Consider the following 27,323-nt stretch of genomic DNA (forward strand, 5'->3'; position numbering starts at 1 on the left):
ACCTGCAGGTCAGATCGAGGCGGCGGAGACCTCATCGGATTATGTGACTAAATAATGGATTAGTTTTAATTTGTTGACGGGTGAGACTAATTGTAGTGTCCTAATTAATTTGCTTCGTGGTGGGAAAACTCAATCAGTGGGCCATATAGCATGACGATTTCAACACTAATTTAACAAAAAATATGTATGTGTTGTTGTAAGTCGAAATCATAGGCCAACAAATCTCCAATGACTCATTTATTAATTTGTAATAAAAATGAGTGAAATTGAATTGATGATGAATGGAATAGAGGAGGAGGTTAAAATGCATTTTTAAATCTTTTCGGCTTTCAAAAGTATGGCATGCCATGTCAAAATGGACTTAGCAACCAGCCGCCTCCTTGAAAAAAAAAAAAGAAAGATAAATAACAAGTGAAGAACGGAGATTCGTATGACAAAGGAAAGTGCCTTGGATCTTCAGCGGCCTAGCGGGCATTTATATAAGAAGGAATAAGATACAGCAAGTTGCACGAAATCTATGCCATTGCATTGCGCGTAAGAGCAACTTCACCGGAGGCTAATACCCAATGGACAGGCGACCAAAAAAACCCAATAGTCTTCCTCCCTTGCTCCAGCCCATGGGGGCGATTGGGTTCGGGGGAGGCCCGTTGGACATGCCAGTTGGGAATCAACAGCCCAAGAGCCTGAGGGCCAGGTGATGTCAGGCTGACGTCAACCACGATATTAAAAAATTTGCGTCAGGCGCATGTCGTTCACGTGCGCGTGGGGGTGTGTCACCTACAGCTTTTCAATCGGTGGGGCCCGCGGCGCAGAGTTCTGAAATGTTACCGTTGGTGGGGCACGTGGCGCAACATCGTCCGTTGATTTCAATGGATAAATTTTTTGGACCATTGGATTTTTAACGGTAAAAAAAATATTCAAACCTCCCCCCAACGGCTAGATGATGTGGCACAATATCAGTCATTGTATTTCAGATCAACGATCCACGTTATTCGCCTTTAAAAATTAAAAAAAAAAAAAAAGAAAAAATTCAGATATGTAACCGTTGTGCCATGTGGCATAATCTGGAGGGTTGGATTTCAATTTTTTTTTTAATCCAACAGCAAAAATTAATTAAGTTAATAAAAAATGTTAAAAATTAAAAAAAAAAATTGATTTTACTTTTCTATAAATACCTTCTCATTATCTTCTACCTTACAACACAATTTCATATTCTTAAATACTTTCAACCACATTCCAATCTTTCTCTCAAATCTATCCTCAACGATTATGAAAACGTAATGACATGTGGCACGACAGCATTGGATAAAAATTTTATCAAAATCTATCACTAAAAATTATGTTTTCGGATAATGACACGTGATACAACAAGAACGATTAAAAATCTTATCTGAAATTACAAATAAAATTATTTTGAATTATTTTATAAAATAAAAAATACAAATATTTTATTGCCTATTACCATGGTAATTCAGTTAAGGAGTGGAGATGCAATAGGCAATTGTTGTTCATTAAAGGTAGTTATTGTTCACTGGAGGGATTCAATAGTAAGTAGCCCTAGGGGGCCTTCGTCACGCTGGAATTGCTCTAAGGAGTTGTTTGAAATAGCTTCAAAACCGAAGGCAATATTGTCGTCTTCGGTAAATCTTGCCTCTTTTATGATTTTAATGTTCTCTAAATTTGAACTTTGTTTCTTTAACTAACAATATAATCCAATATTACCAATAAACATGTTATTGTTGTTAAGTGCAAGAAATGAAGGGCCGTGAATAAGTACAGAAAGGAAGGCTAAGTTTGTAAAAAAATGTTGGTTTATCACATCGACTGCGACAGCTTCTTGGCTATGTAATGAAATTTTTGTGGCAAATGAAACAAAATACGAGTACAAAAGAATTATTTGTGTTAAACGAGAAATTAGGTTACAACCTCTTATACAAAAACTTGATCTTCTGATTCGATCTCCAAGATGTAAAATGTATATGTAAGGTGGTTTACCCGAGAGTCTATTGGTATTCCTCTTCACTTATAAATGAAAGGTCCTATATTCGATTCTCGCCAAACGCAAAATTATACCATATTATTGCTAACTCATTGTGAGGCTTAATTCACTCCTCCAACCCCTTGGTGTAGATAATATCGGTTGATCAAAAAAAAAAAAAAAGCTAGGGTTGGATTAGGTTGTGTTTTCTTGATCTCAAAAGGGAGAAAGGACACCCTTTTGAAGTTAGACCATATACTTGTGAGATATACTCCAACCTCTAGAGTAAAACTCAAATTTTAAGTTTTAAACTTATCCCTACTTGCTCAAACTCTTGGGGCAAATATGCAATTTTGTTGGTTATTTTTGTATATAAATATTTAAATATATATTTATAAATTGTTAATTAATTTATTTATTTGTGCAGGTTACGTAGCCCTAAAATGTCAAAACTTTAATTTGTTGGTGAATAATTATTTCACCGAAATTTACATGTCTACTGGTGTTTGTTGTTCATTCCCTTCAATCTACGACACATACAGTCTCTCTTATGCTTTCCTCTTCCTTCTCTGCTTTCTTTTATGCTCTCTATAACTATCTAGTCTATCTTAACATGGGATATTAGAGTCAGGTTGACATTACAACGAAAATGAAATCAAAACTCTAAATTTAGAGTTGGGCTCTTTCTACTCCACATATGGAGCTCAAAATGATAGTCCTTTTTTTTTGTGGGTATTTGTGTTTTAGAGCATTACTCCAACGGAAGTCCCTATTTAGGGCCTCTCACCACCACTTTTGAGGACTTGGTTAGATATTTAAAGGAAATTTTTGTGTCACTAAAGAAATATTGCTTTCAATAGGAGAGTTCTTATAGTAGAAACCCTAAATTTGAGATTCATATAATTTCGTCCCCTCAATGGGCTCCAACGATAAGTAAGAAAAGAAACCCATATTAAATATGAACCGTTGATTTTGGTAGAGTATCGAGCTCGAATGGAGCTCTAGAAGTCAAGCCCAGGAACCCGTCAGTTTCAGGCCTCACTAGGAAGGCAAGTAAGCCTGTACTCATGAGCGCGTGAGGCTACGTGTGGTGCTGCAATGCTTGGAGCATGGAGCACACACGTCTTCCTGGAGGTATTGTGTAACGGTTGCGCCGACGACTCAAGTCGGCTCGTGCAGTGATGCGTGGCCTCTTAGGGAGCCGTCTCGTGGCAATGCATGCGGCGGCCCGTGGGGGAAACGGATGTCCCTTCTTAGGTTTTTTGACGTCCGGATCTGACTACGAAGTCCATTTTCCCAAATTCAATCATTTTAGTAGGGTTTTTACTAATTGGTCCTTTTATGTACTTAGGTGTGTTTGTTAGTGGCGATCCTGTCTTCTAGTTTACACGGCTCTTCAGCGATGAAGTATATGTGAGTGGACCCCTTCTTAAAATGCATGATTTTAAATGCTAGGATTGCATACATGAAAAGCATGGTTTCTTGATTTACATTTCATAAAGGATTTACGAACTATTGCTTTTACGCCTTTCAAGATATTATGGATTTGTGAATATGGTTTATGATATGATGATTTGAGCTAGAACGCTCCTATGGATTTATGATATAATGCTTGAACTTTTGAGCTCCGATGATTTGATATGAAAAATATGATTTGTGTTTTTTGTGCTTATTTAATAGGTAATTATGCAACACATACACACAACACGAGTATGTATCTATCTACAACCAAAGGACATAGTTGATGAGTAGTGAGATATTTATGACATACTCCCATCGTCATTGGCAAAAAAAATCAGTGTTGGACAGTTTCACTAGCCACGACTAGTGTCGATGTATTATGTACCTTTTCTTCCCTGGCATGACCCAGAGTCATACAACTTCACATTTGGGTGATGGGGCCTACCATATTTCTTCACTAGCATAACCCAGTGTCGTACAGCTTCACCCTCGGGTGATGGTCATGCCTTCAGGCGACTATGATACCCCTAGTTAAGTACATTATCTTATGATTTACGAAGGTTTTATGGATTTTCCTTCGGCCGACTATGTTACCACTCTTGAGCATTGTTTTATATATACATGTTTTACGATGGTTTTATGGCATGTTATGGTTTTCAGATAAACCTACTATGTAGTACTATATTGGGTTTTCAAAACAGAGGGTTAGTATGTTCAAAAGAAAAATGGTTTTACTTAGTATTATTATTATAAACCTTGGTCCACTCACCATTTTGTTTTGTGCCCCCTTCAAGACTAAGAATCGAAGCATACAGTTCCAACGTTGAGGCATTCTCGTATCAATAGCTCCGAGTCCTCCTTTTGGTGTAGGGCCCCCCTTTCTTTGTAATCTCGTTATTATATAATACTCCTTTCACAGTATTCTTGATTAGTTGTATGCTCTGAATACGTTCCTGCATTTGCATATTTTATTACATTTAAATTTACATATTTTATTTACATGCACTCTTTCTTCATAACTTGCATGCATTTTAAAATGGCTTCATCACCCTCGGGTGTTGGCCAACACATGTCCATCCTGTTGTTGGAGGATATCAAGATTGTGGCGTGTTAATGGGCTAGCAATAATGCGGTTTAAATTCTCCTTTGGTGAGATATGAACCTAAGACCTGTCACTTACAAGTGAAAATAAATAACAGTAGACCGTAGTGATATTTCTAACCCTTTTTAAAATCTTTGAAAAAATACCTTTTTAAAATCCCAAAGAAAAAAGAGAAAAATAAAATGTTCCTCATAAATTTTAACCTTTAATGAAGACAAAACTCAAATCACCAGTGCAAACATTCATTTCGCCTAAAATTGGAGACATCGCTGGACTGAAACCTGCAATACTAAAAACGGAAAAAATAATCAAGTATTCATACGAATCAACCCTACCTCTAAAATTGCAATTAAACAAGGAAATTAAAATAGATATAGATAAACGAGAAGGATCAATCTCTTATGTTAATCTCGGTAAAACATGTAGTAGACATGGGCGTAGCTATATTGGTTAGAGGGAATATTGTTATTCCTATGCAACCGCTTTCGAATCTCCCACCTCACAATTTAGATTAAATTAATGTAAAATATATTTTTCACATAAATTTAAATTTTAAAATTTAAAATAAATAAAAAATAAAAAAAACCAAAACTTGGAAACAAGTAAAGAAAAGGCTAAAAAAGCGATACAAGACCGTAAAAGAGAAACCGGGCCAATACTAATTTGAATCTATCCTGTCAATACACAATACAAGAATTGATTTTGTGCAAGAAAACTGTTGCATTTGCATACCTCTTTAGAACTAAAAAGATTTGGATTTTGGCCAAGATAATTAAACATTTCTGTATTATGTACTCTTCTTAGCTAAATATACTTGGCTAGCCTGTTTTTCATCCAAATTATTCGGACAAATCTTCTCTGTATTCTTAAACAGGGAGAATAATTGCTTTTTTTTTTTCCTTAGAAAAAAAATAAAGAAATTATATATACTAAAACTCAGTTTCCCAACACTGTTCATTAACAGTGATTTAACGAATTTGCCCTTCCAGCTGTTACCATCTTCAGCCTGTTTCCTTGGGTTGCACAGTAAATTTACTAATTTGCCCTTGATGTACGCGTGTAGGTCATCGTGGCTTTTCCATTTGTTTCCAGAACAAAGCTTTTTCATTTGTCCCCCGACCCTGAAATTGAAACAAAAACCTGCATTCATCCAAATCAACCCTACAATCCCAAAACCAAAATTCATCTAGATCGTTCCAATCTTCAACCTCAAATGGAAATCATAGAGTATCGTGAATGGCTCGCCTTCCCTATCTCAAAAACGAAAACATCTCAGAAACTTAGCCTTCCCTCTTGCAGCTGAATCCCGTTCAGATTCGAGGAAATTTTTGAAACCCAGAAAAAGCTTGGGTTTCCTGGTGAGTTCTCCCATTTTAGGAAAGATTGATGGGTTTGGTTTCGTGGATTTTCTTTGTGGTCTCGACTTCGACGGCCATTCTGCATCTATTTAAACCCACGATCTTTAAATATGGAATAAGGAATGGTAGTATTAGTGACACCTAAATATGCTAGTGCTTACTAATCTATATATATAAAGCCAACAACCCCTTTTGGGGTCACAAGCTTCACTAAAACGTTGGACAAAAATGCCCCCAAAACAAAAAAATTCAAAAGCAATCCAAAATAATGCACCAAATAATGTAGGGATATTTTCATCATTTTACCAATATTTTTTTTAATAATTAATGTTTCTGTACATTTTTTTTAAATTAGTACCTTACAATAGGCTAGTAATAATGTGATTCAATCAGTTGTTCATTAAATATTATTTTCTCTATTTTTAAACACATTCAAAACATCTTAAGAGACGTGTAATGCCGGTTATAAAAAATGAGTTTCGCACTCGCATAATAATGTGATTAAATTAGTTGTCAAATGATTTTTTTTTTTTTTGAACAAACGATATTATCTACACTAAGGGGGAGGGGGTATGCTTAGTCTCACAATGGGCTAGGTTAAATGTGATTCAATCAGTTGTTTATTAAATATTATTTTCTCTATTCTTAATGTAAATTCAATAAAATGTAGATGAAAATTGAAAGACCAATTTTATTTTGTGAATTCAGCTGCTTTGATTGGTTTGTGAGGGGTTTTTTTTAGCATGATCTAAGATTATTCATTTACTTCAAATATTTGACTTTCCTTTCGTCAATTCACGCATATAAATACATTTAAAACGTGTAAGTTACACGTAACACGCCGTGATTCAAAAAATGCCTTCTGCACACGCATAAGTGTGCATGAAGGCTAGTTGTAGATAATAGCATCCATGCTTTGACATTACAGCTTTCATACCCCATTTTATCATGACCAAATCTACTACTGATGCAATGCAACATCAGCTTCCACTTGGCCAATATTTTCCTACCTGAGTGATCAGCTTGTAAAAACCATGTCATATGACATATCATAGATTTGGATCTCATTCGGATTCAAGTTGTAGGAATCTTCACATCTTAACTATTTATCGTACGTCGTGAGGTTAGAAATTATTTTGAATTTATTTATTTAAAATTAAACATAAATAGAACCTAATGAAAACTGACCATACGATGTATAATAAATGATCATAATGTGAGAATTCTTAAAATTCCCAATATCCTCGTCCATATGTCTCAACTATAGTCAACTGAGCATTTTACTACTCATGCAATATCAAACATCTTCGTGGACTTTATTGTGGCCCATTCATTGGTCACGGTATAAACCTCCAGGTCAGATCGTGCGACGTAGACTGATAGAAATAAATGTGTGATTGTGATTTTTCTAGAATATTGTGAATCAGATAAAGACCATCTCAGCGTGCTTTCGTAATAGCTGAGAAATCAATACAAGAAAACTTTCATATCTTCTCCTTTTTCTCTCTGAACCTCTCCTTCTACATACTTTCACCTCCTACATTTTCTGTAGACTAACAGAGACCTCATTGGAACACGGGACTAAATAATGGATTAGTTCTAAACTTCCAACTTGGTGACAACTGAGGATAAATTGTGTCCTAATTTGTTTCGTGGTGGGTTAAAAACATCAATCAGTGGGCCATATAGCACGACCATTTGAATAGTAATTTGATAAAAATATTGTATGTGTTGTTTTAAGTCGTAACCATCGACACCAAATGTCCAAGTGCAGTGGTGGACACAGCATCGCCTACCACTTTTAAATATACAGAGGTGTTTGAACTTAATTAGAATTCCACGCCACGACATTTTGCGCTTGGTTGAGTTTTCATGGGGTACATGTCACATTCATCAACTATTTACATTTTTTTTTTTCAAGGGCATCTTCATCCGCTAATTTCACCATGTGCGTTCTAAATATGTTGGATAAGTTATGAATGACCACAACTCCACATGTTGACCATGACTGGAAGGCACTCATTTCTTCAATCACTGGAGTTATTCTCACTCATGTCCGTCGCCAGCCAAACGGAGATGCTCACTGGCTTGCACGTTTGGTTCTTCTATCAGCTCAAATAGTAATTGAGATCGCATTCCTCCCGACCTGATTTCAGATATTTTGATTGAAGATTTATCATGTAATTTGCTACTCTTTTGAAATAATAATCTATCGCCTTTTCATAAATTTAAAAAAATAAAATTTGTTTTGTGAAATTACGTTGTTATTCTTAACTTTTTTGTTGTGATAGAAAACAAAAATATATTTTCATCAACTTTTGGTTGACAAAAAGAGTTTCATTAATGTGTAGTTTAGATAATTTTAAAGAATATTTAAACTGGGATCCATAATAATAATAAAAATTCAAAAAAATTTGGTGAATGAAAACTCCACTTTTATTGAATAATAATTGATATGATAACACACTTAAATGTCATATTTATACCACTTAGTACTACGGTCTAATGATATTCCTCTATACTTGTAAGTGAGAAGTCTTAAGTTCGATTTTCGCTAAAAACGAATTTGAACCACATTATTGTTGGCCTAAACTCACATATTGCCCCTTAGTATAGATAATATTGTTTATTTAAAGAAAAAAAATCATATTTATAACACCTCTTAGGCCTAGAAATTCTTTGGAGTCTAAATAAGAATAAAATTAAACAAATAACAAAACATCAAAACGTCCTTAAAACTTAAAAAGCCCATACATCATCGCAAGGCGATGAGTTTCATGTGCATTGCTGGTCTCTTTGAAACAATAGGTAGTGGGTCAAATCGGACACCTATATTTCAAATCTAGAAAGGTTTAATTATTCCTTCTACTTGATTTTGTGCCTTTCGAATCCTCAGTCTATTTCGTGATTAATCTACATCAGTCTAAATCTCCTTCTCCTACACTTAATTGGTGAGACTTCTTTTGATCTGGTTCATTCATATTATATATCATGTCTTCATTTTTCCCTTCTCTTTTTTTTTTTTTTTTTAATTTTATTTCAGTTTGAATAGATAGGATAGGAGGGCTCACAACTAAGAAGTACTTTCAATTTAATAAACAAGAAGTCAAAATGATTTGATGAAAATCGAGGATATTTATGTCATTTTATTCTTATTTAATGGAGATTTTTCACGGAATGATCAAATTAATAGTGGACAAATTCAAGGATCACTTTTATCGATTTCAAATCTCAGGAACCAAAACGATGAGTCATGCCAATCTTAAGGACCATTTTAGCTACAAAACCTTACTATAAACAAAGTTTTGTTTGAACTTGCAGAATTCCATGCTGCGCCGTTTTTCGCTTAGATGGAAACAATTAGAGTGATTCTAGGTAGACCAACTTTTTAGATCAAATTTACAAATTATATGATGTCACCAATAGAAAATAAGCAAGTTAATCCATAGAAGTGATTCCCGAGTTTGCCACCATCAATCCTTTTAGTTGTTCTGTGAAAATTTTTGTTAAATAAGGATCAAAATGATAAAAATGATGTGATGAAAATTTAGGATATTTTTATCATTTTAACCTTATTGAATTGAGATTTTTTTAAGAAATGAGCAAAATGATTTGAAAAGTAATTTGATAAAGAAAATGTATGTGTTGTTAAGTAGTAAACCCCAAAGCCACCAAACATCCAAGTGCATACTGGTGGAATAACTACGTATATAACCAAAGTTTAGTCAAAATTGCACAATTCCATACCGCGCCAATTTTCACTTAGATGGAAATATTTTATGTACTGAATTCACACAATTGATATTTTTATCATTTTGTCGCTACTTAATTGTTCTCAAGAACATTTTACGAAGGACCGCAATCTCAATGGTGGTAGGTAAGATAATGCAGGCCCAGACGTTCTTAGAAGTCTAAGTAAGACTAAAATTAACAAGTGAAGAACAAAGACTCGTATACTAAAGGAAAGTGACAGATGCATTGATGCCTAGTATTTTCAGCGGCCTAGCGAGCATCTATATAAGAAGGAAATAAGATCACAGCAAATCTACGCCATTGCATTGCGGGTAAGGAGTTGTTGGAAATAGCTTCAAAACCAAAGGCAATATTGTGGTCTCGGGTAAGTCTTGTATCTTCTATGATTTATATTTGCTCTCAATTTCAAGTCTTTTTTTTCACTAACAATATAATCCGATATATTCAATAAACATGTTGTCGTTGTTATGCTCTTTAAACTATTTTAACACGGTAAAGTGTCTTGTAATTCAATCGATTAAGAGTATTTCTTAGCAGTTTAGGTCTCGTATTCGAATCTTCTTTTACATTGTTTAATGTAGAGTATCCTATCATTTGTATAAAAAAAATAAAAATAAATAATAATTAGAAATTTGTCATGGTATAACTTTTTCAAAATGAAATGTCTTATTTTTGTTTTTAAACTTGAAGAAAATAGGAAGAGAGTAAGAGACAACGTGAGAGTGAGAAGAGAAGAGAGATTATAAAATGGTACCGTACTACCACGTGGCAAGGCCAAAGATAGTACTTTTTAATCCTATTAAGACACGTGGAATTGTGAATTGAATAATCAGTTAATAATTTATTAATAATGCGTTTAACTCTTCACCGCCTCAACTTCGTCGGTTGTCTTGTCTCTCCTCCCACATGACAATTCATTGAAGCAAAGCTCCAGACTTTCATTGGAGAAAAGCTCCAGACCTTGAAGGTTGCTGCAAATCGACAACTTTCAATCCTTCCACTATTTTTCAACTGCAAAAAAAAAATCTGAAAACTGTTTCAATTTTCCAAACCTTCAAGATTGCTACAAATCCAAAAATACAATTTTTCATCCTTTCACTAATTTTCAGCTGCAAAGAATCTGATAAGTGTTTCAATTTTCATCTTTTAATTTCTTGTTTTCATTGTTTCGTGTTCCTCTTTCTAAACTGTCGCCGAGGGGAACCGAGAAGAGTTTGACGAAAGTGAGCGAAGAGTTCAAATAAAAAAAAGTTTTAGTCCTCACCGTCGGGATTAAGTGGTCCAGAGGGTCCATATGAAATTTGTCCGGAGAGGATCTAATTCCGTCGGCCGGTCATTATCTAAACAACAGAAGAAGGACATCGAACTCATCTCTCTCATTCCCATTTAAATATTAACAGTGAGGAAAACCCAACTCATTTCGGACAGGGACCTCCTTGATTCAAAAGTCCCATTTAAATTTTGATCAGTAGTCGTTCACCGGTGGAGCGCACGGATGACGAAGTTATGCGACAGAAAGAAGGCAAGGAGGAGATGGACGAAGAAGAAAGAGATGAAGTTGAAGATTTCTTGAAGAACAGAAATAAGAGAGAAGAAGCCGGAGAGGTTTCAGATTTATTGATAGTTAATGAAATAAATAAAAAATTATAAATATTTATATTATCTTGCAATTACACGTGTCTTAATCTGATTAGTAAGTCCTTGCCACTTGGTACTACATTGCCCTCTATAATTTATCTAGAGAGGAAGGGAGGTTTAAATTTATTTTTTATTTTTTAAAGATGTTAAAATTATTTATAGGTGATGCTTAAACAAAAAATAGTAAAATTTTGTTTTGTGAAATTATATTATTATCTTAACTTTTTCATTGTGATAGAAGGTTAAATTATCTTCTTTTTTTTTTATTGATAAAAAAATTCTATTAATACGTAATTTAAATGAATTATTGTTATTAGTTAAAATGCTATAAAACGATATGATGGGAAATATAAGAGTTGCCAATAGCAAAATTCGGCACACAAAAGACAAATTAGGTTGCCAAACTTTTTTTCTCCTCCCATGTAGAGCTAAAATTTACAGTTTGGATCTCAGAGTAATTTCATTTCAAAAGTCTTTTCTTGAAGAACATGAAACTAACTTTGCTTTTAATATTTTATTTTCAGGAGAAAAACATTTATATTGTTTCGAAAATAATATGGAGAAATCAACAACTGCTGCTATATTATTGGTCTTGTACTTTTTTGTCTTGTGTCCTCAACCAGGGATTCATTCACTCGCTCCTTCATCTGCCGTTCCTGGTACTAAATATATTTTGAAGGTCGCATTAATTCTTTGAAGTAAATTACTGTGACAAATAATTTAATAACAAACTATTCTCTCTATATAAACTTTTTTCCTCATCTCTTTATTCATATAATGCAGATTCTAGCTACTTGAAATTTGTACGTAACGCAACTGATCTACCATTACAAGAAGAATATGACTACATTGTAGTTGGAGGAGGCACGGCAGGGTGCCCATTGGCAACAACTTTATCTGCAAACTACTCGGTGCTCCTTCTAGAAAGGGGCGATATTCCAACAACGTATCCAAATCTGGCGAGTGCCGAAGGGATTCTTGCAAATTTCATGCAAGAAGATGACGGTAAGACGCCTCTCCAGAGGTTTGTATCAGAAGATGGTGTAGCTAATGTAAGAGGACGTATCCTAGGCGGGACAAGTATGGCCAGTGGTGGTGCATACTCAAGAGCTGACAGTAAATTCTACAAGACATCAGGAATTAAATTGGACATGAACTTAGTCAATAAGTCATATGAATGGGTTGAAGACACTCTCGTATTCCGTCCGAATTTATCACAGTGGCAATCTGTTGTGAAAGATGCATTGTTAGAAGCTGGTGTTCGTCCAGACAATGGATTCACTTTGGATAGCATTGAGGGAACTAAAATCTCGGGTACGTTGTTTGACAATGGGGGAAGAAGACATGGACCTGTGGAACTGCTAAATAAAGGACATCCGAAAAACCTGATAGTTGCAATTCATGCCACAGTAGAGAGGATCATTTTCTCTTCCAAAGCATCAGGTATACTAACGTTCGATATATACAATTAAAGGCCATTGAGATTTCCATCTTTATTTTTTTTTTTCATTAAACCACTTTAGATTGGATTTTGATTGAACTCTGAGTTTGATCTTGTATATATGTTGCTTATATATTACTGTGAATAGACATGTGTAAGTACATTAATATGTTTTTAAAAACAAAAATCAAAGCTATCAAATCACAGTGGTGGAAGGGAATGTTGTTTTTGTATTATGGCATGGGTTCATACCTCATCGGCTTCTTAATCTAATATCTAATCTAACAAATTTATCGTTTTACAATAAAAAAAAATCTATCATGGAGTTAAAAACAAACATATTTGAAGGATTTGAATCTATTCTATATATTTAATTGTAAATATGTCCAATTCTAATATCAATTTAATGCAGATCCGTCAGCTAAAGGAATCATATACAGTGACACTAACGGGAGGTCTCATTGGGCATCGATACGTGGTAAGGGTGAGGTTATATTGAGTGCAGGGGCAATTGGGAGTCCTCAGCTTCTACTACTTAGTGGTGTTGGCCCAAAGCCCTACCTTACATCTCTTAAAATCCCAGTTGTTCACCCACAACCTTACGTTGGAAAGTTTATGCGTGACAATCCTCGTAGTAACATTATCATTTTGCCCCCAAATTCAGTAGTACCTTCTTATTCTCAGGTTGCTGGTTTCACAAGTGAGTTCGATATAGAGTCTATCTCTGGCACGCCATATTCTACTCAGGCCTATAGTATTTTCCCTAATCCAACTATTCCCGTGACGATAAATGCAAGTTTCGGGTTCTTTATGGTCAAAATTAGAGGACCCATATTGTCCCATGGTTCTCTTAAACTGCAATCATCGTATGATGCCAAAGTAGCCCCAAATGTCAAATTCAACTACTTTGCAGAAGAGGGGGACCTTTCTCAATGTGTTCATGCCATGGGGAAGATGCGTGATTTATTAAAAACAAACGCATTGAAACCGTTTAAGACTCGAGATTTGCCAGGTCTAGAAGGTTTTAACCTTTTTCAACCATCTTTACCAATGAACCAGTCGGATGATGCATCTTTTTGTCGAGATACAGTAGCCACACATTGGCATTACCATGGTGGATGCTCCGTAGGAAAGGTAGTTGATGGAGATCTCCGGGTCACGGGGATCAAGGCATTACGTGTTGTTGATGGATCTATATTCAATTCATCACCAGGGACCAATCCTCAGGCCACTCTTTTGATGTTAGGCAGGTATGCATGTTAACTGCATTCAAATAAAACCACATGGACATTACCTGTACATAATACTACTTTAGTTTCCAATATTTAACTAAATAATAGTAACTAAATCCTTAGTTTGGACGTGAATAATAAGAATATATTGTTGTTGTTTTCCCACTCCAAATTTTGTTCTTTGGGCAGGTATGTTGGCCTTCGAATACTGGAAGAAAGATCAGCAAGCAAGGGGCGTTGATCATAATTCAACATTTCAACCGTATATTGGATATCTTTAAGATTTTGATTAATTTCTCATGTAATAGGTTGAAGATTATTCAACAATGTTTAGTGTTATATATGGTCAATTTGTCATGTAATAAGTTGAAGACTATTCAACAAGGTTTAGTGTTATGGTTAAATTGTCATGTAATAAGTTGAAGATTATTCAACAAGGTTTAGTGTTATGGTTAATTTGTCATGTAATAAGTTCAAAATCGAAGCTAAAGGCACATTAATGTTAGGGAAATTGGTTCAACCCTATTGCAAAGCCACCAATAAAAATTAGTCCTTCTAAAATTCAATCTGAAATCAATCTGCACTATTGACGAAAATACCCTCAGTTTAAGGCCATCTCCAACCGAAGGGTCCAGAGGGCCAGAGGGTCGAAAATAGCCCGAAAATCGTCTCCAATCGAGGGCTAGGCCAGAGGGCTGTGGAATCTGAGAGGGCCCCACGGAATCGGAGAGGGCTAGAGGGCTGGAGGGCTGGCTGCAAGTAGCCAGCCCGGGGCTGGCCAGAAAATTCAGTTTTCCTGTCGGTTATAACCGACAGGAATGCTTAAAAAAAAAAATTTCAAATGCAACAGCTAGCTGACGTCAGCTAGCCGTTGCATTTGAATTTTTTTTTTTTTTTAATAGTTTTATTATTATTTTTTATTTACAAAATTTTTCCTATAATTTCTATTTTTAATATTTTTTTTCCTATAACTTTTATTTTACAAAATTTTTTTCATCTTTTTTTTAAATTCCATTTTTTCCTATAACTTCTATTTCACAAAATTGCTTTATTTTATTTTAAATTCTATTTTTATCCTATAACTTCTATTTCACAAAATTTGTTTCATATTTTTTTTAAATTATATTTTTTCCTATAACTTCCTAAGCCATCATACAACATTAAATTAAATTAAGTAACATGAAACAACATTAAACAATATGAAATAATATTAAATAACATTAACCAACATACAAATTATACAACATAAAAAAAACATTTAACAACATGAAACTTAAACAACATTTTAAAAAACATTTAACAACATAAAACTTAAACGCCTACTCCATGCTTCTTTTGGCCCAAAGATGTGCAACAAGATCATGTTGTAGGTACTTGTTTGTGGCATGAGAACGTATTATTCTATAGCGCCTCATGTACTCATTTATAGAGATACTACCAGTTCTTGGATTGAAAGGCAAATTAGGCCCATCATATATTTTTACACGAGCCCTTCTTGACCTATTTGGATCTTCTTGGTCGTCATTGAAAGGCAAATTAGGCCCATCATGTACTCATATATTTTTGCAGGAGTCGCACTATGATTCCCAGTCATGCTGACATCACTTAGTCGTTGGATTTGAATTTAAGTTGTAGTTTTTAAATAATAAATTATGTTTGGCCCTTTGGCCCTCAGTTGGAGACGGTTTTTTGTGGTAGGGCTAAAACAAGCGCTCTGGCCCTCGGTTGGAGATGGAGGCAAATATGGCCATGTACTGTTCATTAAAATATTAGTATCTTGGAGAATCTTGGAGGGTCAGAGAGCTAAAACGAGCCCTCTGGCCAGCCCTCGGTTAGAGATAGCCTAAAAACCCTTTTATGAAGTATTCATATGTTTTCCGAATGTTGATATTTTATCAAATATGTTATTGATATTTCATTGACATGTTGTTCATATTTTGTTATGGATAAACTCTAAGTGAAGGCAATTTCGTCAAAGAGAACTATTATTAAATACATTTTTGAAGTAGGGCTGATTGTTATTGGTGATTTTTTACCAAGGCGACCCAATTTCCCTTTAGTTTTATCAGTTTTTTTTTTTTTTCCTTCTTTTTAAATTGTTTTCAATCAACCCTACAAAAAATTTCCTTGCCAAACGAAAAGGATTTTTCATCTAAAATTTAAGCTGACGAAATTCTGTTGGATGAAATTCGTCGCGCAAAATCCGTTGCTCAAAGGTTAAATGAGCCAAATGTATCTTGTAAAGTTGTTAGATAAGTTTGTTACTCTTGTTATAGTTGTTAGTGTCACTCTTGTAATTTGTTACAACTGTTAGGCCTATAATTGTAATTAGGTTTGCACAATATATACACACACATACTGTTATATGTCTTGAAATTATTACATTGAACGAAAAAGGGAAAATTTTACAAACTGAGTTTTCTTCCTAGATAAGTTTCTTTAAGGTTTACCTCTAAAATGCAACTAAACAATGAAATTGTTTTTAAACAATATTTGTCAATTTTTTTATTTCTGTTAATTTCCCCTAGTTTTATCAGTTTTTTTCTTCTTTTTAAATTGTTTTCAAACAATACTTGTATCAGTTGACTTCTCATAGTAATTTTTTTGGAAGACTTGTCAAATTAATGAGAACAAAGTTCTTAGGATCCTAGGGATTTCGTGATCGCGATCGTTCATCGTATATGTTAATTTTTGTTAATTATTATTTAATTTTAATTTTAAATTTTAAAATAATTTTTAACTACACGATATATGATGAATGGTCCCGATCACGGAATCTCTAGATCCCTAAGAAAGGATCCGGCCAGGATATTTTTCCATAAATTCATACTAAATACCAATTTAAACAATGCATATATTGTTATTGGTATTTTAAAATTTTCATTTTATACTCTAAATTTGTATAATAAAAAATCAAATTCCAAATTTCCATCCCAATTTTTCCGAGAAGCAAGCTGAATATTCTCTTTCCAGGAAGGCAAAGAAGCCGAAAAAGAAGAGCATCGCCGCTGCGTCGGCGGTGGGTTTGGTGGCGTCTCTACTCGATTTCAACGCCAGTCCGAGTCTTTCATCTCAGAGCTTTGAGCCACCATTTCCATGGCCGACGGCAAAGTCTATCGCATACGGATTCTTCTTGTCCGTCAATGGCAAACCCGTCTGTAAGCAGATGACATCTTCAATTTTTTTTTTTTCTTCGAACCCCGGTGTGCCCACATCCCGCCCCAGATCCGTCAATCTCCATCCCAAAAGCCAAAAAAATGAAAACGTATCAAAACTTTCCACACTCAGTACAGAAACAGAGAAATTCCTACCCAATTTCTCTCATTTTCCCTCTAACCAAACACACCCAATTTTCTTCTCAGACAATATGCAGAGCCTAAACCACCCATTCCACTTCAAATTCTCAAAAACGCAGCTAAATCCATAAACCAAAAGCTAAAGAAATAAAAAATTTCCCACTGAGGAAGACGTTGAGGTTAGGGTGGGGCTCTGCATTTGCAGTAGGTTGGGTGGAAATGGCAGTGAAGCAGATTTGGGGTTTTTGTTTCCTTTTCATTTTCTATTTTTTAAGCTTTTAATTATTAAAAAAAACTAATTTTTTTATTAATTAAATATTTTTTAATAGTTGTTTGGCCATGTGACCCAAGTTTAGTTGTCACGTGTACAAATATAGAAGTCATTATTACCATGTCATCACTTAACGGCTAACTTAACAAGTTTTTATAACATTGAAATGAAATAATAGTAAATATATGAGATTAAAATGTTTTAAAATTGTTGATTGAGATTGTAATTGCACCCAAATTTCAGGATGCCAAATGTAATTTACCCTAAAACAATTTACATTTAAAATTTAAGTTGAATGTAAAGTAAAATTATATGGATTCAAATAAATGTTTTCTGAAAACAATTCATATTTAAAATTTAAATTAGGTATAGAGTAAAATTATAGGAGTTCAAATAAATTTTCCCTAAATCTTTTTGCAGAGAGAGGACATTAATGTTATAAGCTCAATGCACATTAATGTCATCTTATTCTATTCAATTGTTCATATACAAATGATTGTGCGCGAGTTTAATTCTAACAATTAATGATTTATTGGGAACTGAATTTGTGTGCTTCCCTGAATAATCACCGTACCATGGACAACAAACAGTGAAGTTGAGAGAAGAACTACTTTCTGCCGCTAACAAATAAAGGCTACCAATGCTGGCATCCCTGTACAAACACTTAACGTCGCTAATCATTTATGTGCCACCTGCTGTATGATATGAAAGGAGCCATGAAGAAATTCTTAGGGGTGATCATAATGGAAAATGAATTATTTTCGGATCTCTTTCGTCTAATCAATCAAATCAAGAAATTCGGACCATTGAAATTTGATTCAACAGTTATAAATATGGGTTCACTTTAAAAGTTATAATAATTTTAACCGTTGAATCAAACTTTAATAATCCAAATTTACTGATTTGATGAATTAAAAAAAAAATCCAAAGATGATCTCTTTCCATCGTAATGTTTAAAGTTATTCCCGTGAATAACCATGAAGTATTATGATTTGTACAAAGTTAAAGGGGAAGTCCTGCTTTCTTTTATCATTGGCGTATGAGTCAATTTGATTATTTAATTGGTTGTTCCAAACAATTTCTTTGTTTAATGTCGAAAATTTGAAACAATTTAATCCCGAAAGGAGTTCGGACAGGCAGACCCACTCCAACTCACTCTAATTCTTAGAATAAAACTTAAATTTTATGTTCTAAACTTATCCCAATTTGCTTATATTCTTGGGATAAATATGAGTTTTAACTCAAAACTTATTTATTTGGCAAATTTAGGCCATTATTCCCTCTGGATTAGTGGGGTTGGCCCACCATATATGTATATTTTTTTTCAGTTTTATATTTATAAATTCATTGAATTCAACGGTCAAAATCTAATATGATCAAATCCAATGGTTAAAAAAAAAAAATCTAACGGTCCAAATATAAATCCAACTGCTAAAGTAATTAAAAAAATTCTTTTATGTGTTTCATATTCTTTCATAGTGTTCTACGAGTTCTATGATGTCGGTTTAGTGATTTTTTAATATTTATCGAAATCTAAATATTTTGAGATTGTGTTCATAAAATTAAATTATGATAGTTTACATAAATTTTTTTTTTTCTTAAAGGTTAGTTTAAGGAAAAAAAAAATTATCCTAAATTCATTCTTTAATAATCTCAAGCTAAAAATTTAATCTAGAATGGTTAGAGAATAAATACTGTTTTTGGATTAAAAATTTTAGGCAAGAGTTGGAGATGATCTTAATGTCAATATAGGATTCTAAGGTACCATTTTAAACACGGCATTACACTATAAATATGTATGACAAATGGTTCTTCCATTGCTAATTTTCTAACCCTTTGTAAAGTCCAAAAACAAAAATATTTCTCATGAATTTTAACCTTTAATGACAAAACTCAAACTCACCATCGTAAACATTCATTTCGCCTGAAACTGGAGACATCTTAGGACTGAAACCTGCACTATAAAAAAACGGAAAAATAATCAAATATTCATATGAATCAACCCTACCTCTAAAATGCAATTAAACAAGGAAATTATATGGAATATATATATATATATATATATATATGTGTGTGTGTGTGTGTGTATAACTAGAAGGATCAATCTCTTATGTTAATCTTGGTAAAAACATATGGTAGACGCAGGGATAGCCATGTTGGCTAAAGCGAATGATACAAAAGTCTATATTGAATTAATGTATAATATTTTTCATATCAATAAAAAAAAGCAAAACTTGGTAGAACCAGTCAAGAAAAGGCCAAATAAAACGATACAAAACTGTATTTAAGAGAAACCGGGTCAATACTAATCTGAATATATACTTTTTGTTGGAAATTTTGAGTAGATATTTCATTATCCCACTTGATCATCACTAAAAGGTTCCCTTACTTAATAAGGCTTTGTTCCTTTTAGAAAGATATATCATTGTCCCACATTGGTCACCACTAAAAGTTCCCTCACTTTATAAGGCTTTGTCCTTTTTAGAAAATGATTGGAGTGATGGATCATGGAGAATAAAATTGGACTCAACCTTGGGTTTGAGCTTTGGGGTGTGCCAATTAATTGATAATTAATTGATAATTAAATTAATAATTAAATTCTTTAATTGATTTTGGATTTAATTATTTATTTATTTTTTATATCAACAAACTCATATTTTCAGATGAAGTCTGAAGTGATGAAAGAACGCTAGAAAGCAAAGCACCCCTCCAAGAAGATGTAAAGATGAGTTTGAAGTGATGAAAGAACGTTAGAGAGTAAAGCACCCCTCTGAGAAGATGTCTCCCAACACGCATTTCATTCTCAGACCTGTTGTGAATAGGCATAAACATATTGTATAATATCCATCTGCATGGCATTTAGAACACAGAAAAATCAAATTCTTCTTCTACAATCCCAAACCTTTTTACTAAGAGAATCACAAAGAAATTTGTGAAGTCCAGTTTTCTAGTGCTGGAATCCTAACTTAGATCATTGAATCCCGATGAGGCAGACGCCCATAGAACTACAATACAAAGTAGGGACAAAATTTCTGTTTCAATGACATTACGATACGCAAGCCTCGATCTTCAGTTTGTCTGTTTTAATATTATTTCGTTTTGTTCATATTCTGTTAAATTATTTATTTGCATTTATTATTTATTAGCATATATAAATTTATCAGTGATTGTTAATATTTATCCCACACTTTCAAAGCACGATACAAGAATTGATTTTGTGAAAGAAATGTACTCTTGCATTTGCATGCCTCTTTAGAACTCAAATGATTTGGATTTTGGCCAAGATAGCTTTGTCTCCATTAAGTACTATATATATATATATATTCGGCGAGCCTGTTTTTCATCCAAATTGTAAGGCCAGATTTTCTCTGTATTCCTTAACAGGGCGAATAATTGCTTTTAATGTTTTTCCTTAATGAAAAAAATTAAAGAAATGATACTAAGGACCTAATATGACAGTTGATTACAAATCCGAAATAATAGTCCAATACAAAGGAATGAAGTTACTCTAGCACAGTTGGAATTAAAAAGTTTGGATCCGAGTCGGCAGCCCTAAGACTACGAAAAAAGAGAATCTAAATACAAATGAATGAAACTATGCTACCTCGGATAATTAAAATTTAGCAATTTGGATAAGAGTTGGTGCAATAATATTGCAGTTGTTTTCTATTTGTAAATAGCAGTCGAAATACGAAGGATGGAATCATTCACAGGATTTACAAACTCTAAATATACAAGTTTGTGCTCTAAACTTGATGAAGAAGAAAATAACGAATAGTAGTGTTAGTTGATAAACCATCCAGTCCGCCAAGAGGAAATTGACAAACCATCCAGCCCGCCAAGAGGAAATTCAAATATTTCCTCTGGCCAACAGAAGCCGCAACAAACGCAACAGCAGCCGCAACAAATGCAAGAACATTTAAAAGATGCTGATAAGTCCTAGCTGTGAACTTATCTGATTTTTGTATTTTGGATTAATCCATTTATCACTTGTAATTATCACTTGTATTATCTGTTTATTATACAAGAGTTTGTTCTACATCAAACTCTCTTTTGTAATCTCTATATAAGGATGAATATACAGAAGGGATAGTTATCCGAGCAAAATTATACTCAACCTTTATTTTCTATCTTGGTATCATCCTCTCTCTGTCCAACGACTCAAACCCTTCTCCCATCTCAATGGCTTTACCCGTTGCACATACCATTTCCCACCCTAATGTCACCACTTTTTTTACTATTAAATTAGACCGTACCAATTACCCTATCTGGAGGGCTCAATTCCTTCCTCTCCTTCGTAGCCGTGGTCTGCTTTCCTTTGTGGATGGCTCTACCGTTTGTCCACCTGCTTTTCTGTCTGACGCTGATGGCACAGTGACTGATACGGTTAATCCGCTGTATGAGGCTTGGATACAGCAAGATCAACTGGTCCTTTCTTGGTTGGCGAGTTCCTTAACTCCCAACGTTCTCTCTGTTATTGTGAACAAAGTCTGCGCTGCTGATGCGTGGCGCACTCTTCAAGATCGGTATGCGTCTTCTTCGCATAACCAGGTTGTTTAGCTCTGTGGGGAGCTCATGAATCAGCGCCGTGGTGATCTTTCTATCACGGATTTTTTGGACAAACTTAATTCTTTGGTTGATCAGCTTGCCCTGTCTGGGTCTCCCATCACTGATGAAGACTTAGTTGCGACCATAATGAACAATGTTGGTCCGTTGTATGAGCATACTGTTGCATCCATTCAAGCCCGTGAAACACCAATTTCCTATGCTGCTCTTGAAGCTCTGTTGCTTAGTGTTGAACGTCGTCAGTTAACGTTTACTCTTCCTGGTGATTCTAATGTCACTGCTATGGCTGCGACTCGTGATCATCGTATTTCTACAAACCCACCTCGTGGTGGCTCATTCTCTGGCTCTCGTAGAGGCTCTTTCTCTGGTTCTCGGGGTGGATCTTTCTCTAGTTCTCGTGGAGGCTCATTTTCTGGCTCTTCCTCCAATGCCCATCCCCGTCTTGGTCTTTTGGGTACTGCTCCCGGTGGTCTTCCATCCCACGATCGGTTCAAGGGTGGTAAGATTCAATGTCAGATATGTCGACGGTATGGACACTCAGCTATTGACTGTTTTAATCGCATGAATGCTTCATATGAATGACGTGTACCTTCTGCTAGTCTCTCCGCCTATGCTGCTCAAAGCTCTTCTCGTGCTCCTCCTATACCACCTGCCATCACGTGGCTTCTCGACTCGGGTGCTAATACCCACATCACTCATGATGCTACCCAGCTTACCAACTCCCACGAATACAATGGTACTGATCAAGTGAATGGAGTCAATGGAGGCACAGGTTTGCAAATTTCTCATATTGGAAATTCATATATTCATACCCCTACCAAATCCTATCTTCTTTCTAATACCCTCCACTGCCCTAATGCCTCTCATAATATTCTTTCCATTAACAAATTTTCTTCTGATCATGATTGCTATTTTGTATTGCATCCTAATTATTTTCGTGTCCAGGATTCATGCACGGGGAAGATCCTTTTATCCGGCCGGAGTAGCACTGGTCTTTATCCCTATTCCAGTTTTCTTGATGCTACAAGTGCTAACAATAAAACACATGGAGCCGTTGCCTATTACCAGACATGTCTCTGATTCTCTTTGTCATTCATGCCCATTAGGAAAGAGCAAGAAATTGCCATTTTCTTTGTCTACTTCTATTTCTCACTTTCCATTGCAATTAATTCATTCGAATGTTTGGTCATCACCCACTTTGTCTATTTCTGGTTTCCGTTATTATGTGGTTTTTCTTGATGATTTTTCTCGTTACACTTGGTTGTATCCACTTAAGTTAAAATCTGATGTTTATGCCACTTTTGTCAAATTTAAAAATCAAGTGGAAAATTTGTTCAATACTAAAATTAAAACTTTCCAAACGGATGGTGGTGGTGAATATGTCAACAATGCTTTTAAAACATATTTTGAAACTCATGGGATTCTTCATCGTTATACATGTCCCCATCATCCTGAGCAAAATGGTATGGCTGAACGTAAGCATCGTCATTTGGTTGAAACTGGTTTAACGTTACTAGCTCATGCTAAAATGCCTCCCACATATTGGGCTGAGGCTTTTCATACGGCAAATTATTTAATAAATCGTCTTCCAACTAAAGTTCTCAACCTTGTTTCACCATATACTAAATTATTTCAACGAGATCCCACATATGAATTTTTGAAAGTTTTTGGTTGTGCGTGTTTTCCGTATCTTCGTCCTTACAATAATAATAAACTTCAATTTAGATCTCGCAAATGCATTTTTCTAGGCTACTCGTTAAATCAATTGGGCTATCGTTGTCTTGATCCTCAAAATGGGCGAGTTTTTCTTTCAAAACATGTCATTTTTGATGAATCCTCATTTCCATATGCATCCTTATGTTCTCCTACTGTTTCTGGAAAGACTATGCCTCCTCCCCCTATCCATGAAATAGGACCATCCCACCCCCCATCCCTAGTCAAACCCGTGACCACACATATCCCAATCCTATATCTACCCCACCACTCACCGCCTCACTACCCCCACATCTTCAACCTGTACCTGTTGCCCCTCTCCAACACGTCAACTCTTCTTTACAGCCTGCCATCCAACTCATTCCTTCCCACCCCACTAGGCCTGCACACTCTCAGTCACCGCTTCACCCTTCAGTCCATATACCTCAGTCCATTCCCTTGTCTCAACCACCGACATCTTCCTCTTCCAATATGAGTAATTCAATGCATCCAATGGTTACTCGAGCAAAACTTGGTATTCATAAACCGAATCCCAAGTATGTTCATGTGTCCTCTACTAATATTATTGCAGAACCTACATGTTTTTCACAGGCTCAAAAGTATCCAGAATGGCGTACAGCTATGGCTGACGAGTTTAATGCACTACAACGTGCGGGAACATGGGTTTTAATTCCTCCTCAGTCTCACATGAATGTTCTTCCTAACAAGTGGGTTTTTCGCATCAAGCGACGTTCTGATGGCTCAATTGAGCGTTATAAGGCTTGTTTAGTGGCCAATGGTTTTCATCAACAAGAAGGTATTGATTATGGTGAGACTTTCAGTCCAGTTGTTACTCATTCTACCATCCGTATGATCTTGTCCATTGCTGTGCATTTTTCTTGGCCTATAAGACAATTGGATGTCCAAAATGCCTTTTTACATGGCACCATTTCTGATGCAGTTTATATGCGGTAACCCATTGGTTTTGTTGATCCACAATATCCCACTCATGTTTGTCAACTTCGACGCTCATTATATGGATTGAAACAAGCTCCACGAGCTTGGTTTCAATGTTTTTCCAATCATTTGGAGAACTTAGGATTTGTTGCATCCCTGGCAGATTCTTCTCTATTTATTTATTCTCATGGTTCCGTCACCATCTATTTACTCATTTACGTGGATGACATACTTATAACTGGAAATCATACATCTACCATTTCTTTCTTGATTCAAGAAATGGCTCGGCTATTCTCATGAAAGACCTGGGTCCTTTAAGTTATTTTTTGGGTATGGAAGTTCATCGTTCTGCGAATGGTATGCATATGTCTCAAGCTAAATATGTCATGGACTTACTTACACGCACCAACATGTTGGATTGCAAACCTGTCTCCACTCCTGCCATTAGTGGTCGTCGTCTCAGCTTGTATGATGGTGAACCACTTTCCAATGTAACTGAATTTCGTAGTGTGGTTGGTGTTCTTCAGTATCTCACCTTCACTCGACCAGATATCGCCTTTGCCGTCAATCAGGTATGTCAGTACATGCATCGTCCTACTACTACTCATTGGATCGCGATTAAACGTATCTTACGATATCTGAAGACTACTCCTGACCATGGTTTAGTGTACAAGCCAAGTTCTTTGAATCTTGTGGCTTATGCTGATGCTGACTATGCTGGTGATCCTGATGACCGTAAGTCTACTGGGGGTTACTGTATTTTTTTGGGCAACAATCTTATCTCATGGAGTTCAAAGAAGCAACGCGGGGTTTCTCATTTGAGCACTGAATCTGAGTATCGGCAACTTGCATATACTGCTGCCACCATTTCCTGGTTTCGCAAGTTGTTTAATGATCTTCGTATTCCATTATCACCTCCTAAAATTTGGTGTGACAATATTTCAGCGATCTCTTTGGCATCTAATCCGGTTTTCCATACTCGCACTCGTCACGTGGAGGTGGACTATCACTACATCCGTGAAAAGGTAACTCATCGCGAACTTACTGTGGAGTTTGTTGCCACCCAAGACCAACTTGCCGATTTCCTTACCAAAGGTTTGTCCACAGCACGTTTCAATTTTCTTCTGTCCAAGCTTCCCGTTCGTCGTCGACCGCTCAACTTGCGGGGGCGTGATAAACCATCCAGCCCGCCAAGAGGAAATTCAAATATTTCCTCTGGCCAACAGAAGCCGCAACAAACGCAACAGCAGCCGCAACAAATGCAAGAACATTTAAAAGATGCTGATAAGTCCTAGCTGTGAACTTATCTGATTTTTGTATTTTGGATTAATCCATTTATCACTTGTAATTATCACTTGTATTATCTGTTTATTATACAAGAGTTTGTTCTACATCAAACTCTCTTTTGTAATCTCTATATAAGGATGAAGATACAGAAGGGATAGTTATCCGAGCAAAATTATACTCAACCTTTATTTTCTATCTTTAGTGACACCTAATTGTAGATAATGGCATCCATGCTTTTGCCAAATCATGACCAATCTACTACTGAGGCAATGCAACATCAGCTTCCACTTGGTTAATATTTTCGGAGCTGATCAGCTTGTATAAACCTTGTCATACGGCATACATAGCACAACCGCTGAGAAATCTAATATTCAAGCAATGTCAATCATCTTCGTGGACTTTATTGTTTGATGAAATACATTGGTCAGGGTCTAAACCTGCAGGTCAGATAGTGTGGCTCAATCAGTCGGCTATGTAGAATGACGATTTAAAAAGTAATTTCACATAAGAAAAGTATGCGTTGTTAAGCCGTAAACCCCAAGACACCACAAATGTCCAGGAGCAGACTGGAGGAATAATTGTGTGTGTGTGTAAACAAAGTTTAGTCAGATTTGCAGAATTCCATGCCACGCCATTTTTCGGTTAGATGGAAATAATTTATGTACCTGACATAGACATAGTCGACTTTTCGAGGGGTACCTGTAACATTCTTCAAACTATACATATTAATTAAATCTTTATTTGCTTTTTTCAAAAAGATCTTATGAATGACCGTAATCTCAATGATATTGATAAGATCTGCAGGCCCACAGGTTCTCAAGAATTCAAGTAAGAACAAAATTAAATAAATAACAAAAAGTCATAAACATCTTTAAAACTCAAAAATTCTAATATAACATTGTGCTGTTACGCGCAGTCACGCAACCGTTGTTGGTGGAAGCGCTGACCAAACACGATGAGTTTTGGCAACAGAAAAAAATAAAATAAAATAAAATAAAAAACAACCATACTTCATCGCAAGGTTATAAGTTTTAACTTGTCTATTAAAAAAAAATCATATCATTCTCACTTAATACTACGATTTAGTTGTATTTTTTTTCACTTTTGTTTGTAAGTTATAGATTTAAAACTCGATTATCGTTAAAGGCGAATTTGAACTATACTATTACTAACTCATTGACTTAACATACCTCTCTCCTCTTAATGTATACAAGCATATGGGCACACACAAAGTGTGTGAGAGAAATTTTTTTTTTTTTTAATTAGATATATGTTTACATTACATGTAAGT

At 35.2% G+C, this 27,323-nt stretch overlaps 1 protein-coding gene across 1 annotated transcript; it reads left to right on the top strand.

The window, feature by feature from the left end:
- The first annotated feature begins 9,835 nt into the window (after nt 1-9,835).
- LOC137743341 ((R)-mandelonitrile lyase 2) lies at nt 9,836-14,483 on the top strand. The gene is made up of 5 exons (XM_068483218.2): nt 9,836-10,016; nt 11,815-11,949; nt 12,074-12,733; nt 13,144-13,981; nt 14,153-14,483. The coding sequence occupies exons 2-5, from the start codon at nt 11,847-11,849 to the stop codon at nt 14,202-14,204; spliced, it is 1,653 nt and encodes a 550-aa protein (XP_068339319.2). The 5' UTR covers nt 9,836-10,016; nt 11,815-11,846; the 3' UTR covers nt 14,205-14,483.
- Nucleotides 14,484-27,323: the final 12,840 nt, after the last annotated feature.

The sequence above is a fragment of the Pyrus communis genome, chromosome 11, assembly GCF_041283825.1.
Source record: "Pyrus communis isolate YQ-2024b chromosome 11, ASM4128382v1, whole genome shotgun sequence".
Classification (NCBI taxonomy): domain Eukaryota; kingdom Viridiplantae; phylum Streptophyta; class Magnoliopsida; order Rosales; family Rosaceae; genus Pyrus; species Pyrus communis.